Source organism: Trichomycterus rosablanca, chromosome 5, assembly GCF_030014385.1.
Source record: "Trichomycterus rosablanca isolate fTriRos1 chromosome 5, fTriRos1.hap1, whole genome shotgun sequence".
Lineage (NCBI taxonomy): Eukaryota > Metazoa > Chordata > Actinopteri > Siluriformes > Trichomycteridae > Trichomycterus > Trichomycterus rosablanca.
Window position 1 is genome coordinate 28873400 of NC_085992.1, and position 18923 is coordinate 28892322.

Genomic DNA, 18923 nt, shown 5'->3' on the forward strand with positions numbered 1-18923 from the left:
GCTAGAGCTTGCGCAGCTGGTAACCTCTCGACCAATCAGATTGCTTCCTCTCTCAGACTTCACTTAAATTGTAAAAAGCAAGTCCCTGAGGTAACCGACGATTTAAAGACGACAAGACGGTTGTGAATTTCGGAATGACACAAAGTTTAACTAATATGTGAAAATTAACGACTTAAGTTTTTGTTTCTGACGGGGTGAAGTGCTGCAGTTCAGTTTGTTCCGCATTTTCGTTCTAAAATTATCTTCGAAGCTCAGTGTGTGTGTGCGCGCGCGCCCGCCCTGTTCCTCCTCCCTTCCGTCTCTCTCTCTCTCTCTCTCTCTCTCTCTCTTCAGCTCTCGCCCCGCAGCAGTTGCAGACCACTTCAAGCTTTCTACTCCAGTCATGGCCGCGAAAGTGTGCAGACTCTTGCTGTCCCGGAGCAGCGGCACCCTGGCTTCTCCTTTCCCCGTTATCGGCGTCTCTTCACACCGACCGCACCGGCACACATCAACGGTAGGAGTGTGAAGTGAATATGGGCTGTTGTTGGACAGGAGGGAGTGAGGGAGGGAAGGAAGGATATGAGGGGTGGATTCTTCTGGTACGGGTCTGTACTGACAAGGAGAGTCAGCTAAGGAAGTAGCTTCCTACCGAATTATCGTTGTCTTAATCGCCTCTTTATTTACATTGAGTTTATCCACCAGTAAGCTGGTGTGACATTGCGATATTTGCTCGGTGTGTTTGCCCCGATCGCCTGCAGGCGTGTACTGTACAGCTAATGTGTAATATAGCTAATGCAGCCGCTCTATAGGAACCTCATTCATGTCACGTTTCCGTGTTGGAGCAGCCTGATGAGCTGTAATGGATAGTGTTTGTTGGATCGGTGTGTGGGCCTGTGATCTTGCTTGCCGGGATCACCTTGAATGCAACAGTGCACTATGAGTCTCAACTTTAATTGCTGAGTGAAAGCAGAGAGGCATCCTGTACACACACATGCACAGACGTGCATTGGCATTGATTCAGTGTAGTGCGGATATTTAAGGAATGGAGTAGAAATGCTTGCTCGTAGTACGAGTCCAAGCTGTTAATTCTACAGCGATGTGAGCCATATCGTTTCCTATACACCGTAAGCCACTGCAGTGTGTGTGTGTGTGTGTGTGTGTGTGTGTGTGTGTGTGTGTGTGTGTGTGTGTGTGTGTGTGTGTGTGTGAGAAAAGGGAATGAAAAGGGAATGACTTGGTGCAGCAAAACTCTTCATATACCACATGCTGTTCTCCTTTTTATCATTTTTATTATATTCATTATTCACACCATCATGTACTCCAGCAGGGGTATTGTGATGCTTGAGCATTCCTCATGCAATTATCCACTCACAGATGTATTAATTTCTGCTTGTTATTTTAGATAAACCCGGCCCATATAAACCTCTGTACAGTGGATTTCCCTCTGTGCTCAGACTCCTCCCTCTTTGCTGGTGTTTTCCCGTTTAGACTGGCTACCCTCTGGATTTCCCTTCCTGAGGTTGGTTTTGAGCTCTGAATATGACAAGCCACAGTTTAAAATCTTCAATATTCGGACCATCATCTTTACTGTCCACACGCATAGAAGTCAGTTTTACTGTCTGTGCAGCTAGGAGTCAGAGATGTGGCAAACATCTGTACCATCCAAGTGGATCCTGTATTGGAGCATACAGGCCTAAACATTGGTTCAGTATCAGATCAGATGCGACATACACTGATCAGCCATAACAATAAAACCACCTCGTTTCTACACTCACTGTCCATTTTTATTAGCTCCACTTACCATATAGAAGCACTTTGTAGTTCTACAATTACTGACTGTAGTCCATCTGTTTTTCTACATACTTTTTTAGCCTGCTTTCACCCAGTTTCTCAATGGTCAGGACTACCACAGAGCAGGTATTATTTGGGTGGTGGATCATTCCCAGCACTGCAGTGACAATGACATGGTGGTGTGTTTTTAAATACCGTGTCCATTCACTGTCCACTCTATTAGACACTCCTACCTAGTTGGTCCACCTTGTAGAGGTAAAGTCAGAGACGATCGCTCATCTATTGCTGCTGTTTGAGTTGGTCATCTTCCAGACCTTCATCAGTGGTCACAAGACGCTGCCCACAGGGTGCTGTTGGCTGGATATTTTTGGTTGGTGGACTATTCTCAGTCCAGCAGTGACAGTGAGGTGTGTAAAAAGTCAATCTGCATTGCTGTGTCTTATCCACTCATACCAGCAAAACACACACTAACACACCACCACCATGTCACTGCAGTGCTGAGAATGATCCACCACCCAAATAATACCTGCTCTGTGGTCGCCCTGGGAGAGTCCTGACTATTGTACGTAGAACAGGGGGCTAACGAAGCATGCAGAGAAACAGATGGACTACAGTCAGTAATTGTAGAACTACAAAGTGCTTCTATATAGTAAGTGGAGCTGATAAAATGGATAGTGAGTGTAGAAACAAGGAGGTGGTTTTAATGTTATGGCTGATCGGTGTGTTTCCCAATGTAAATAAACAATGACAACCGACACAATGCAAAACATCCTCAAGAATGTATGTTAACATATTTAGGGTTGCCACAACCATATCTTTGTAGCTAAAATGCCTACCTTGCTTGTGGAAAGTAGGCTTGGTCACTGCAAGGATGTCCGTGTCATATCGTAGATATTCAGAGCTTTGATACAGAATATGATATGACGTGGAAAACGTAATGTTGTAGTTAAACAAAATGACAACATTATTTAAGTATGTAACAAAGAAAAAGAGGGGCAACCTAACGATTGGTACAACATATTTTAAAGTTAAGTCAGTTATAATGACTAACCACGAAGCAATAAAAGCACTGACACATAACCTCATTTAAAAAAAACTGTATTCTGTCACTTTCTAAGTGGTGCAACTAAAAGTGTTTGGTCGAACAAATGTTGCAGGTTGACAAAGGTTGCTGGTGGCCCTACAGTCCCATAGCCATCTATGTTTGGGAGTCTGAGAGAGTATAATTAGCCATGCTGTTTGAAAAGGAGGCCTGGGATTTCTATCCATAGGGTTTGGTCATGTACTCCCGAAACATGTTGGCTCACACCCACCTAGATATGTACTGTAGCTGTTGTGTGATGGGTTGACTTAGATTGTGAGTAAATATTAACAGAGAGCAAAACAAATGTTCTGATTAATATATTTTACACTCACTAAATATTTACAAGCACTGGCACCTGACAGCACTATTAATACTTTTAATAACCTTACATTTTAAAAAGCATATACTGCTGGCTTTAAAGGGGTTCAACAGAAACACGCTTGGCACATTGTTCAGTGAGTTAAGCTTCCTGAAAGTATCACCTTCGGCATAACCTTTGCATGTTGTAAAGTTTAGTTCCTTTTGTTCAAGTTTGTCATATCAGCAAGTAGAGATGCAGAAGGAACAAAACACAATGGAATTTATGGGATGTCACAACTCATCACTGGCATGCAATGCATGGTTGGTGTCAGACAAGATTTAAGGTATTCTGTGATCAATTCTTTGACTGAATTTATGCTGTGAATGTGTGTGATGTTTACTGTCATTATCTGAACAGTTTCAGTATAAGCTTGTGTTGATATTAACGATATTGCTGTTGTGGACTAATAACTATGCATGTTAAGCATCCAGGCCTTTTCTAACCAACTCCTTAGGCGAACATCCTAGACATGATGTTTTTTTGCAGATCCACTGATGCATTTTGATTATCTCTTTGTTATTTAGACCAAACCCCAGTTTGAATGTAAATTCATTTGTAGTAATTCATATATAAAGCTTTTATTTTACCTCAGGCATGTGGTATTTTTGGTTTTTGCATTTGGTTTTTGGTTTTCTAATAAGGGTGGCTGATGCAAACCTTGCAGGCGTTTGTAAGCGTGTGATAGGCAGCAAAGATGGCCTGTCTTTGTCTGGTTAGCTTTTGGGTTACAATTTTTTTTTAAACAAATGTCAAGTTTAATAATGAATATTTAAAGCAAGCCAAGAAATGTATCTTGTGCCACTGTGGTGCTCAGCATAACTAATCTGCTTAATAAAAACTTTTTTGTTAGTCAATTAGAAATCTGGGCATTCCTGCATACAAAACCTAAGCTTCAGACATGACCTCTGAGTCCTCAAATCCAGTCACCTTAGTCAGCACTTGACACTGAAATTGGACCCTTGAGTAAGTCGCTTAACTTGGAGGTATTTATGCAATTGCACTGTAAAAGCAGGCCCATTAAAAACAAAAAAAGAAAAAGGTGGCTATTAAGGGAGTTTTTGGGACTGAGTGCTACTTGCAGAAAAAGCCATAAATCCCTGTCTGGCTGTGAACATTTCAGGGTCCTGCTTAGCTTTAACAGTTATTTTTGAGTACGGTTTTCTTAATTAATTAACATTTACATGATTTCAGCTTCACCCTAATCAATGAACAAGATTGCCATTGGTCTTTCTGTTTTCTTGTCTTTGGAGGATTAGAATAAGTTAACTATCCCCTGTTACTCCTATAGACTGTGTTGCTGTTGTGAACCGGATTAGCACCGTAAGAAAGTGGCAGCTCTCTACAGAGTGATGGAATCACACAGAGCACTCAGCAGAGCAGTCACACAACTAATATGATAATTGACAAACCTCCAATCCAAGAACTGACACTTTGATTTAAAGGGTAGCTCTTCCAGTGCCTCTGCTTTTTAACATATTTTAAGGAGTGGTCATGGACTGAGGGCACATTTGTCATTAATCAAGTGCTCGTGATACTGATGAAATCTGACCTTGCTTGTCTGTGTAGTCGGTTGTGGTAAATTAAGGGTTTGTAGAGATGTAGTTACATTTATATGATTAATTTACTCCATAAACTGTAGATTAAGATCCAGTGAACATTTGATGGTTACTCTGAATTCTCTGGCCCTGTGCCTATCGGCAGAAATTACACACCCTCTATATAAAGAGCTTTATTATGCTGGACTTTGAAATCAAAAGATTCTTATCAAAGTAGGCTACTCTTTTCGTGGCTGTTTTAACTTGCTTGTCACTTGAATTTGTTTTACAGTGTTATAAAACTGAAGATACATTTTTGCTGCGATAAAGAAAGATTTGTTTTGGCTTTTTGTTAAAATGCCCAGAGATGTAAGATGTGAAACACCTGCTTTGTATCTAAAGCGATATATTGAGTAATTGAGTGGACACAGTGTCAATTTGATATTCCAATATTCCATGACTATATGACCAATTTTAAGATGCTTCATGACTTGTTTTTTTAAGTGTTGTCATCCTGGCGACCATATAGGAAGTGTTTCTCCTGAGCATCCTGTCTTCTGTTTGGGTCATTAGGCTTCTTAGATGCCCATTCATTCTCTTCCTCCTTCACCTTCAACTCATCCAAGCATAAATGTCTTCTCCACGTGTAGTTTCTTGAATACTTGTCGGAGCGCTCTTTAATTAATAACCATTACCAATCTATTAAAACATTATTGGTACAGAGGACAAAAAGCATTTAAACATTGACTAAAACCTACATGACTGATATGGTACAGATGAGCCTACAGATAAATGGTATTTTTTTGGAAAACACATTGGTGGAGTTGTAGCTTAAGGCCTTGGAGAGAGGAAGTATGCAGGAGAGGTAACACCGTTGTCAGAGCGCTGATGCTGAAGCGCTAAAGATATAAATATTTTTAAAATAATTGTATGTTGTCTAAATGTATTTTTTCTTTTTGATTGAGGCTGTTTTGTGCATTGGGATCAGTTACATCGGTTTATTGTGGGATGGACATTTTGGTCATTTATTCAGGAAAGTGCCTTTATGTCACAATTTTAGAGTAATCAATAAAATCATATTGTCAGTAGAAATAACAATAGAATAGTCACCAGCTTCAAGCCAGGTGCTTGTCCGGCCTGAGAGTGGTTTCTAATTGTACTGAAAGGTGTGGTATATTTAACATGAAAAAGCACACAAATTCTACATTGTGTCCACGTATTTGTTAAAGGCACGTGAGTGAGCAGCCGCGTACTCATGTACTTTTGCCTGTTTCATCTAGTAACCTTGGTGCTGCTTATTTTCTAGTCTAGCTCGACTTGAGCCTCCATCCAGGACTAAAGGAAGACAAGCATCAAGGCTGTTCTCTGTTCTAGCGCCCAAATGGTGGAACGAACTTCCTCTGTCTGTCCGAACAGCTGAGTCTCTTGCTGTCTTTAAAAAACGATTAAAAACACACCTTTTTACTAAACACTTAGGCTGATTTGTACTTATTTACTAACACTTTATTCCAATCTTTTCCATTAAAAAAAAAAAAAAAAAAAAGGCACTTTGGTTCTAACAGGTTTTAGCAGAGTTGTGTTCTTCGACTGTTGTCTATCTAAACTTAAGGAATGAAATGTTCACTATGGAAGCACTTCTGTAAGTCGCTCTGGATAAGAGCGTCTGCTAAATGCTGAAAATGTAAATGTAAATGTAAGATAACCATCATTCATTTCCATGGTTGTCCAAGCTTATGGTCAATATGCTCAAATTATTTTGACCACATAAAGTACATTATGTACAAAGTCTAGTTGGCAATAGGCATTCAAGTTGTGATATTTAAACTTGATCGCCCTAGTCTGAACATTTTTAGGAGGCATATTAATATTGTGACAAGAAAATTGAAGCCAAACCTAAAGGATAAACTTTATTAATGTGTAATTAAACACTAATCTAAGTTTGATAGTATTGTGATTTACTACATTAAATGCAATCTAGATCCTTGTGTTTGTTTTACAGTTTCTAAACTTTTGTGTTTAATCAGTACAAAACACTGTAGCTTCTTTTTAATCCAGTTTTTTTCTCACCTGTGACTTGTGTTACACAGTGCTGAATGAACCATTACAGTGGTCAGGACCTCTGGATGAATAATGAGAGATCAAGTATTCAAAGATCAAGTATTCTTAATCGTTTTAATAAAATAGATTATTTGTCCATGACCTTAATCAGTTTTTGTGGATTTTGCTTGTAAAATTAAGGCTGTGTGAACCTTTTGTCATTGCAGTTATGAAATTAATCAGCGGTCTTTGACCTTTTTTAATTAATTAGAGAGTGTGTAATGAAGCCTTCCATGAGCAGTTCAGTAATCTGTTGTTGTTTGTTCTACAATCAGTTTTTAAAGGATCAGAGGTCGAGTAGTATACATTTTACTGTTGAGGAAAAATTAAGAGACATTTTTCATTTTCATTTTTCTCAACCTCTAGCCTGGTCAGGGTCGTGGTAGGCCTGGCTCCACCAGGAAACACTGGGAGCAAGACAGGAACACCCTGACACATTCCTGGTGACACTCCCTCACCAGACATAGCCAGACATGTCTGTGTAGACGCCTGGTCGGCCACCATGCGCTATAAAATTACATATTGAAATAAAATGTAACATTCCCATGGTGCAACACAAAACACAATACAATATATAGTGCAGATAAGAACAGTGTAATAAATACAAACATCTACAATAAATACAAGACATATTTTTGGACCTACAAAAGTGAAGAGGACGAGGAAGGTTACATTGGGAAGGGCATTTAGCGTAAAACTGGGCCAAAATAGGTTTGCAGACCAGAATAATCCTCTACGGTGACCTCCAATTACAGCAGCCACCAAATATAAAACAACAACAACAACAACAAACTTTAAAAAAATTGGGAAGTCCCAACACTACAGTGTGTATAAATGATACATAATAAAAATACAATTAGTAAAATACTTTAATAATTAAATATAGGACCTGAAGTGTCAAACCTGATACAAGAAAAGGATTGTCGATTTTTCTTCTTTTTTTATTTAAATTTGTCTGAATTATTAGCCTCATGTCATGCTTAAATGAAGCCACTTCATCTTTTCTTTAAAAAGTGGTCTGAATTGAGTGATGTGTAACACAGAGCAGAGTTGACCATAGTAGAAGGACAGTGCAGCGGGGTCATAATAATCACCTCCATCATACATGCGCTAAATAAAAGCTCATCTCTCTCTACTCTTCCACTCAAAGCAGCTTGCTGGTGCAATGCAGGATTAATGGAGGCCAGTGACAGTAATGATGGATTACTTTAAGGGGTTTCTCAGTTAGCTCTCTGCTCTTGTACTCTTGATGCTGTCCCTGCATTGGTGCTAATTCTACCAACCTGAATCAGCTTGTACACTTGACCACTGTTCCCTATTTGGAACTAAGGATCTTAATACGCTTGCTTGCTAATGTGAGGTCTGGTGTAAGGGTCACATGATCTAACTTCTAGGTTAAATCAGTTTGGGCTAACAGCTAAATGTGATATTGACTAGGTGATTTAGAATATGTGTGTGTGATTGTGTCTTTGTAAGAATTTTTATTTAGCTCTGTATTTAGCACATTGTGCTTACTGCTGTACTTCTGTGTCTGTTATTACACTTACTTACACTGGGTATATCGATCCGTCTTCAGACCTCTGATGCTTAATTCCAATTAAGAACGCAGATTTGAAAAGCACTCTCGCCCACCCTCAGTACGCTTGCGCCAGCTCTGTGTACAGCCACACGCGGAGTTTCTAATCTGAGCAGGAGAACTTCTGTATGCATTTATACATCTTAGCTTATAAGTGGCTAAACTATGAGGCATTAAAATCACCAACTGTAAAAGAAAGAAAGAAAGTGAATAAGCTGTTAAAATTTGTAACCATATTAGGTTTACAAATCTTCTATAAAGCATAGAAGGCAGAGTAAGTACATTTAGTAAGTTAATGACTGGTCATTTTTACTATACTGGGCATTGTCTGATCCAAATTACACAGAACCGAATCCCTTGCCCCACTGTAGATCCTTGGGGCTCTGTTTTATTTACCAATTAATTATTCTGGCCATGTTGGATTTAGGCTCATTCAACTTCTTAATCACCTCTATGGGAATCCTTATTGATGGGCCATTAGCAGAAAAACAAGCTTTCCCAGTTCAGCCAGTTAAATAACGAGCTGCACTGCAGGACATACTGGTGCGTGACGTTGCCTGTTAGACTAAATCTTTGCTTTTTCCTGTAAAGCTTTAGTGCAGTAGGACGCGTTTTAGACTTCTTCTTTTACTGCTAGATACCTGTTTGAAACTGGCAGGTCCTGTTGTTCCATTACTAATGTGCACATGCTCATACTGTACTGTACTGTACCAACTGTGTACCACACCACAACATTAAAAGTAGTGCTTTTCCTTGAAGTGCTTTTCCTGCAAGCAAACATTTGTACATTGACATTTGCATTGCATTGGCTCTACAGGTTTATAACATGTATATGTCATTTTAAGGCAGTAAGTTTGCATCTAGGTACATGGTTTATAGAGCAAAAAAAATGAGACAGTGAAACATGTAACAATTTCACTTCCACTTTGTTCAGCTCTGACATGATTTGTAATCAACTTTTAATGGTGTTAACCCCGTTATAACAAACCATTTTAAAAGGCTTTTTTAAAAGAAGTCACCTCTTTTATACTGTTAAACAGGAGACATTTGGCAGAACCAAGAAGAAAGACCAAAGTTTTAGTCCTGGTAGGATGTAGTGATTAGCAATGATGATGCATGTTTATGGATAATTCAAATCTGTTTTTATTTATATTTCCACTGTGGACACTCACAGCTATCAATCATGTTTTTGTTGCTTATAGTCAACTTGAAGCACATTCCCCTTTCAAAATCCTATTTTAACCCTATCCTAGTCAGGGTTGCAGCCAGTCCAGTTTTACAGGGAACCACTGGGCACAAGGCAGGAATACCCTGGACCTCTGACAGCAATGTCTGTGTAGAATCTTCACTGAGATTTGAACCAGTAGTGGTGGGCTAGCATAATAGATCGCTGTGCCAGCCGAGCTTTGTAATTTTTTTTATTCCTGCAGCTCCACCTTATTCAAATAGAAGAGTGACTTTAAATCAGAATACAGTATGCAGTACGGCAGTATATAAACATTCGTTTTGTTTTTCCACAACAACCTTTTTTGGTTAAAATATTTTGAACTTTGCAGACCTTCGAAGACCATTAAATGCAAAACAGTCCAAAAGTGTCTCTTCTGAGCACAGCACAGCACATGATTCTAATTCTAGGTCTAATAATGCTTAGTGAGGTTCAAGTGCTGAATTTTGTGGGGTTTTCTCTGGAGCAACTTTGCCAACAGGTTGTCGTGTCAGTGAATGAAATTGTGAGGGTGAGTCTCAAATCAGCGGTCTAAATTCTATGTACCTCTGCTCACAGTTCAGATCAACTATCAGCTGTTGGAAAATAATTCACATGCTTTTTATAACTGACAGCATGAATCGAACAATTACCTTGTTGTTTGTTGATTCAATGGTTAATAATTACCAGCCCTTTTTGCAACAGTAATCTTTTGGTTCAAATTGGTCATGCTCACCTTTGTTCTCATTATTCAGCGGGAGACCATGCTTAAAGTTCTATACGTTTGTGTCTGTTTTACCCTGAATTGGGCATTAATTGTATTATTGTGCGTAGGTTTTGGTATTTTTTTTTAATATTCATGACCTGATGTGTACAAACATGTTTGTCTATTGCACTAAATTGTTTATGTTTTTTTTCATGGTGTAGATGATAGAGGAAGTTTACGTCTGTGTAGCCCTAGAAATATGACTAATGAAAAGCAGACCATCTAAGGAAGTGTAGCAGAGTAGAACAGCCATAAAAATGAAGGATGACAGTTTATTAATTTATTGAATCATTAATCTTCGATAACCACTTTGGGACAATGGAACTGTCTGGCACCAGCAGTATCCACTGTGCTGCCCAAATTGCCTGTGTTTATTTGAAAAATGTTCCTTTGGATGCTAATAATTCAGCAACAAATCTCGGAGGAAATGACATAATATAAAAAATAGAAATAACTGATTGCTTCATAATAATGATTACATTTGCCTGTTTGTCTGTTATGACCTGTTTTCTTGGAATCGTGCAATTGGTTTAGATTTAACAGCATATTTACACATATTGGAGATTTGTTGTACTTGAATGCTGGACTGGTTCACACTGGATGACTGTGTTTGAACCTGGAGTTTGTGAGCCAGTTAATGTGTAGGGTTTACACAGAAGGCCCTCACATTTTCAGCATGACTAATTTTGTTTTGTGGCATGGATTGGAGAAGAGAAATGCATGGCAACTCATAAAAGACTCAAAAGGCTTTAATTGGGTGCGCTAATGAGCCCCACCCCTTCCTATCGTGTTTATGGGGAAGTGGGGTGACGTTAATTACATGCAGTGGATTACCGCAACAAGACACTCTGACATACATGACCACAGCTAGAAGGGGTAGAAGTTCATTGAGATAAAATCATGTTCAAAACAGGAATGCTGTTGCTCTGTGTGTGTTAGTTTTTAAGTGCTTGTATGTGGACAGACTTGTACTGTTTTTAACATATGTAACTTTTTTTTCGAAAACTGAAAGGTAAAATGCACCAAATAGTGAAATTACCCTAATTCTCTCAAGCATACATCTGATTTTGGTTGGAAGGATAAAGTTTAAAGCCTTAAGGTGTCACTCGTCATCCTTATCTTTAGCTAGGTGACAGTGCAATAAATATGTTTTTATATAAGAAAGGGGTTGATGAATGACCGGTTTTGCTGTTGTTATCATTTGGACCACTCTGGCAGACTCAGTAGCAGATTTATCTCGATGCCAAAATCTTGGTAGTCAAAATCCAGTGTAATCTGATGATGTTTTTGATAAATTGCTTGGTGGCAATTCTTTACAAAAGCAAGAGTAGTCTGTAGTTTATGAAACACGATTATAAAGCTATATTAGCTGTAAAATCATATAAAACAAACATAAAATGTACTTTCCAAGAGGCAGAAGAGCTATGGTGATTATCACAACACAGCAAAGAGGGTCACTAACAATTTGCTAATGCTTGGTCATCACATCATTATTGAGCCAAATGACATTTAGATGATCTCTTTTGCCTCATGGACTGTTCTGACATTAAAAAAACTGGTGGGATACAGTTCACAGTATAGTCGTAGGTACTGAGCTCGGAATCAGAAGGTTGGTTTAAGCCCCACCACTGCCTTGTTGCTATTGTGTCTTTAAGCAAGGCTTTTACCCCTCATTTGCTGGACTGTGTTCAGTCACATTTGTAAGTGTCTGCTGAATGTTGATAAATGTTGATGCGGTATTGATTGAACTTGATACAACCAATGCTTCAGAAAGCATTTTGCTGAGGGCAAGTAGCCTAGTGGTTAAGGTACCGGACTAGTAATTAGAAGGTCGCTGGTTCAAGCCTCACCACTGCCAGGTTGCCACTGTTGGGCCCTTGAGCAAGGCCCTTAACCTTCAATTGCTCAGACTCTATACTGTAACTGTAATGTAAGTCGCTTTGGATAAAAGTCGTCTGCTAAATGCCAAAAATGTAAATGTTTATAACGAAAGGTATTTATAGTTTATAAAGAAAGAAATAGACTGTACACAGACAAACTATTGGGAGCATAATCCTCCACTGGCTTGTTCTTTTAAGGCTCAGCACAGACTACACAGAGATGATCACGTGTGTAGAGAAGCACACTTTTTCATTGATTATGGAATAGGGGTGTGCTATATCGTATCGTTCACGATAATACCGGTATAATTTTTAAAACGATACAAAAACAGCCCATATCGTAATAATAGCGATATTCTGCGTTGTTTACGTAATGACGTCACACAGCTACGCAAATGGCGTACGTTCGTTACGTGGGTCATTTGGGCACAGCAATGAGTATGGCGGAAAGCGGCTCTGCGGTGGAGGAGCTCGTTCCAAAAACTCCAAGTCCACCATAAATTAATCTTTGGCAACCCAAACCCCAATCACCGCTTTGCCGGCAACTTTTTTGCGGAAGTATTTCTGCACGCAGGTTTACACAGGGACGCAATTCAACAGCGCACCTCCACCAAACAGTGCAGGAATACTCTCAACATTAATGTCAACCACCAACACAGAAGTAGTACTACAAATTTGGCAGATTTTGATGGGAAACAATTTAATAGCAGTTAAATACTAACACTTCTGTTTTAAAGAAAATATTCCGTTTTTAAAAGCTCCAGCATTGAAGAAGGTTATTAAAAGTAAAGTAAATTTTCAATGCTGATTTGGCTTAATAGTGTTTGGGGGAACGTTCAGGGGGAAACGTTGGGGGAACGTTGGTGGGGTAACGTTAGGGAAACGTTCGTGAAGGAACGTTGGGGGAACGTTCGTGAAGGAACGTTGGGGGAACGTTCTTGAAGGAACGTTGGGGGAACGTTCGTGAAGGAACGTTGGGGGAACGTTCGTGAGGGAACGTTGGGGGAACGTTCGTGAGGGAACGTTGGGGGAAAGTTCGTGAGGGAACGTTGGGCGAACGTTCGTGAGGGAACGTTAGGCGAACGTTCGTGAGGGAACGTTGGGCGAACGTTCGTGGGGGAACGTTGGGCGAACGTTCGTGGGGGAACGTTTGTGGGGGAAACGTTCGTGGGGGAACGTTTGTGGGGGAAACGTTCGTGGGGGAAACGTTCGTGGGGGAACGTTCAGGGGGAAACGTTAGGGAAACGTTCGTGAAGGAACGTTGGGGGAACGTTCGTGAAGGAACGTAGGGGGAACGTTCGAGAAGGAACGTTGGGGGAACGTTCGTGAAGGAACGTTGGGGGAACGTTCGTGAGGGAACGTTCGTGGGGGAACGTTCAGGGGGAAACGTTAGGGAAACGTTCGTGAAGGAACGTTGGGGGAACGTTCGTGAAGGAACGTAGGGGGAACGTTCGAGAAGGAACGTTGGGGGAACGTTCGTGAAGGAACGTTGGGGGAACGTTCGTGAGGGAACGTTGGGCGAACGTTCGTGGGGGAACGTTTGTGGGGGAAACGTTCGTGGGGGAAACGTTGGGGGAACGTTGGTGAAGGAACGTTGGGGGAACGTTGGTGAAGGAACGTTGGGGGAACGTTGGTGAAGGAACGTTGGGGGAACGTTCGTGAAGGAACGTTGGGCGAACGTTCGTGAGGTAACGTTGGGCGAACGTTCGTGGGGGAACGTTTGTGGGGGAAACGTTCGTGGGGGAACGTTCGTGGGGGAAACGTTGGGGGAACGTTGGTGGGGGAACGTTGGGCGAACGTTCGTGGGGGAACGTTTGTGGGGGAAACGTTCGTGGGGGAACGTTCAGGGGGAAACGTTGGGGGAACGTTGGTGAAGGAACGTTGGGGGAACGTTGGTGAAGGAACGTTGGGGGAACGTTGGTGAAGGAACGTTGGGGGAACGTTCGTGAGGGAACGTTGGGGGAACGTTCGTGAGGGAACGTTGGGGGAAAGTTCGTGAGGGAACGTTGGGCGAACGTTCGTGAGGGAACGTTAGGCGAACGTTCGTGAGGGAACGTTGGGCGAACGTTCGTGGGGGAACGTTGGGCGAACGTTCGTGGGGGAACGTTTGTGGGGGAAACGTTCGTGGGGGAACGTTTGTGGGGGAAACGTTCGTGGGGGAAACGTTCGTGGGGGAACGTTCAGGGGGAAACGTTAGGGAAACGTTCGTGAAGGAACGTTGGGGGAACGTTCGTGAAGGAACGTAGGGGGAACGTTCGAGAAGGAACGTTGGGGGAACGTTCGTGAAGGAACGTTGGGGGAACGTTCGTGAGGGAACGTTCGTGGGGGAACGTTCAGGGGGAAACGTTAGGGAAACGTTCGTGAAGGAACGTTGGGGGAACGTTCGTGAAGGAACGTAGGGGGAACGTTCGAGAAGGAACGTTGGGGGAACGTTCGTGAAGGAACGTTGGGGGAACGTTCGTGAGGGAACGTTGGGCGAACGTTCGTGGGGGAACGTTGGGCGAACGTTCGTGGGGGAACGTTTGTGGGGGAAACGTTCGTGGGGGAACGTTTGTGGGGGAAACGTTCGTGGGGGAAACGTTCGTGGGGGAACGTTCAGGGGGAAACGTTAGGGAAACGTTCGTGAAGGAACGTTGGGGGAACGTTCGTGAAGGAACGTAGGGGGAACGTTCGAGAAGGAACGTTGGGGGAACGTTCGTGAAGGAACGTTGGGGGAACGTTCGTGAGGGAACGTTCGTGGGGGAACGTTCAGGGGGAAACGTTAGGGAAACGTTCGTGAAGGAACGTTGGGGGAACGTTCGTGAAGGAACGTAGGGGGAACGTTCGAGAAGGAACGTTGGGGGAACGTTCGTGAAGGAACGTTGGGGGAACGTTCGTGAGGGAACGTTGGGCGAACGTTCGTGGGGGAACGTTTGTGGGGGAAACGTTCGTGGGGGAAACGTTGGGGGAACGTTGGTGAAGGAACGTTGGGGGAACGTTGGTGAAGGAACGTTGGGGGAACGTTCGTGAAGGAACGTTGGGCGAACGTTCGTGAGGTAACGTTGGGCGAACGTTCGTGGGGGAACGTTTGTGGGGGAAACGTTCGTGGGGGAACGTTCGTGGGGGAAACGTTGGGGGAACGTTGGTGGGGGAACGTTGGGCGAACGTTCGTGGGGGAACGTTTGTGGGGGAAACGTTCGTGGGGGAACGTTCAGGGGGAAACGTTGGGGGAACGTTGGTGAAGGAACGTTGGGGGAACGTTGGTGAAGGAACGTTGGGGGAATGTTGGTGAAGGAACGTTGGGGGAACGTTGGTGAAGGAACGTTGGGGGAACGTTCGTGAGGGAACGTTGGGCGAACGTTCGTGAGGTAACGTTGGGCGAACGTTCGTGGGGGAACGTTGGGCGAACGTTCGTGGGGGAACGTTTGTGGGGGAAACGTTTGTGGGGGAACGTTCAGGGGGAAACGTTGGGGGAACGTTGGTGGGGGAACGTTAGGGAAACGTTCGTGAAGGAACGTTGAGGGAACGTTCGTAGGGGAACGTTGGGGGAACGTTCGGGGGGAACGTTCGGCGGGAACGTTGGGGGACCGTTTGTGTGGAAACGTTGAGGGAACGTTCGGGGGGGGGACGTTCGGGGGAAACGTTCGTGGGGAACATTGAGGGAACGTTCATGTGGAAACGTTGGGGGAACGTTCGGGGGAACATTGGGGGAATGTTCGGGCGGGAACGTTCGTGAAGGAACGTTGAGGGAACCACCCAAACATTTTCTCAACAGTCCACCCAACCATTCCCTCAACAATCCACCCACTTAACATTCTTAAAGGGCCAGACAATATATTTATAATTCACATTACACGACAGGAGATACCTTAGAAACAACTTTCTTTTTCTTAGAATAGCTTTAGAAAGTGTCTTTTTGTTATTACCTCATGGGATAAAAAAATATTGAGATATATATCGTATATCGCCGTTCAGCGAAAAAATATCAAGATATTATTTTTTATCCATATCGCCCAGCCCTATTATGGAATCCCCAAAAGAACAAAATGCACTCAATATGTAAACACATACATCAAAAACTGTCAGCACACCACACCGCAGAAAAGTCTGTTACACTGACTTAATTGCTGTCCTCATAATTCATATGCTACGCAAATGAAACATGTTAAATCGCTAAACACAAACCTTACATTTTGAATTTTACAGCAAATTGCTTATTACATGGGAAACAACGACTCATTTCACGGTCCTTGATGTGGTTTTCATGGCCGTGAATTTGGTAGGGCCTTAGTTATCATCATCATCATATGCACTCACCTTGATATAGTGATTAAAGTGACCAAGAAGCAGTGTTTCATAGTGCTATTTGAGACCTGATTTGCCTCATGCTTGACAAACCGGAAGTACATTACACAAAATATGGCCCACCAAACACACCCATGCCAAAATACCACCAAAACAGCAGATAGTAGGGATGCACCGATCCGATATTAAGATCGGATATCGGTCCCGATATCACCAAAATGAGATGGATCGGATATCGGATAATCTGGCCGATCCATGGGTCCGATACGTTCACTTTAGTGAACGCGCTGCTGACGTATGGCGTATAACACAAACAAAAAGAGCAACATGGAGCGAGCCAAAGAGTCAGCTGCATGGAGGTATTTCACGCTTGCTATGCTAACAAGTTCGATGGCAACTTGTTTATTACTCATGTTTAGCTGCTATATTTTATTTTGAATTACTGTTTGCACTAAATATTTACGGATAAGTTTATTTGAAAAAGTTATTTAAGCTACTACTGTTTTTCTCATTGTCAGCAGCCACATTTTGGGTGTGTTCAAAAACCTAAGGAGCTGCCTCGCTGTCTTACTGTCTACATAAGCGGCTGCCTCAGTAGAGAGGATTCTAATAAGTCATCAATTTATAAGTCAGATTATTCGAACGCGCTACTTACACAGCGATTCCATCGGGTTTAGCATCTTGCCATTAAAAACAATGAACTGAGGTAGCACAGCGCTAACGCTAACGTCAATATAACATCTCCCTTCATGTACCGATAACGGTTACATTTCCTGACGAGCTCGAACTTGCAAATAAAAACACTCGGTACAAGTTTATACAAGTTAAAAATCAGTACTATTTTATTTACGCTTGATAATAACTCCATTCGTTTCTCCGCCCCGTCAGCTGTGTTTATTTTTCTGTAAGAAAAGCGCACCCGACCCGCAATGAATGCTGGGATTGCTTTGGTCACCAAGGCAGCGTTGGATGCTTACTCGCTGAGTGAAAATAACACTGAAATATTAAGATGCCTGTTTATTATTTTATTGACAAATAAATAGCAGTTCAGTACATTTATATCTGTGTTAATTATATTTTGTTTTGCAAACTTAGTAATGTTTAAGTCAATCCTGATGCCTTAAGTCTTTCCCACATGATAAAGTATACGGTTGATTAATTCAACAATGGTATCGGATCGGTATCGGGTATCAGCCGATATGCAAAGTATATGTATCGGATCGGTATCAGAACTGAAAAAGTTGGATCGGTGCATCCCTAGCAGATAGACCAAGTGATTCTCTTTATATGACGTATCAGCCACACCAGACTGGCACACCTGTACTTATTGAGGGGTGACTACCAACCCCCCTATAACCCCCCCAAACTGTGAGACGTGCCACATACCCTTCACCGTCAAACGTTTGTCAGTCGAATGCCACAGGTACACATGTACCCAACACTCTAAATTAGAAAATTAATGAAAGAAAAACGCCCATACACAGAATCCTCAGAAACACAGAACTGAAATTGCATATATAAAGTCCTTATTTAAAGACACCTCCAAGAGATTTTGATCATGTATATTAAGACTACAATACTAACTTTTCCTGCCATGAATGTAATTTCTGTGTAACCATGGCAATCAAAACTCAAAAACACCTTGCAAAACCGAATGAAGGTCTTTACACATTAAAACATTAATAATAGCTGTGATAGAAGATGTGACTTGACTCTGCCCAGCATCCTTGTTTCAAGCTGAGTTTAAATGTAAAGTGACAGAGCACGAAGTTGCATGACATGGCAAGCACATATGGATTGATTTGCCCAATGGCCTAGTTAATTAATGTTTATTAATTAATGAATTGATTTTAAATGGGTAAATCATTAGGAAGGTGACTTTTTTTCATGCTTAATAACCGCTTTGTCCTGGTCAGAGTTGCGGCAGACCCGGTACCACTTGGAAACACTGAGTGCAAGGCAGGAATTACCCTGGACAGGGAACAAATTCACTGCAGGGCTTCTGCCCACCATCCCCCACATCCACACTCCCCAGATATAACAAATCATATGAGTATAGATGCCTGGCTAGCGTAATATACAGCTGCACCGCCCAAGCGCCCCTGTTTTTCCCCACCTTTTGTGTCCTTCCATTTACGCTTTTTCAAAACAAATAAACCAAACTTAATGACCAGAAACAGCAAACAAACTGGTCAGTGTCCTGAGATCTGTATGTGTAGTTGCTAGAACAACCATACGTGTGAGTGTTTTAGTGTATTTGTTATCAAACAGCGAACGTTTGTTGCTTGTGTCACGTTTCTTCCTGATTACCTTCACTTCCCGTGTCAGCTGCACATATCACACACATGCTGCCCAGCTCTCCTTTT

At 42.0% G+C, this 18923-nt stretch overlaps 1 protein-coding gene across 1 annotated transcript in view; it reads left to right on the plus strand.

Moving 5' to 3' along the window:
- The first annotated feature begins 206 nt into the window (after nucleotides 1–206).
- The window catches only part of mcu (mitochondrial calcium uniporter), a 112834-nt gene continuing 94117 nt past the window's right edge, over nucleotides 207–18923 (plus strand). Inside the window, exon 1 of the mRNA XM_062995950.1 lies at nucleotides 207–493. Coding sequence (XP_062852020.1) covers nucleotides 383–493 — 111 coding nt within the window. The 5' untranslated portion in view covers nucleotides 207–382. The remainder of the gene's footprint in view (nucleotides 494–18923) is intronic.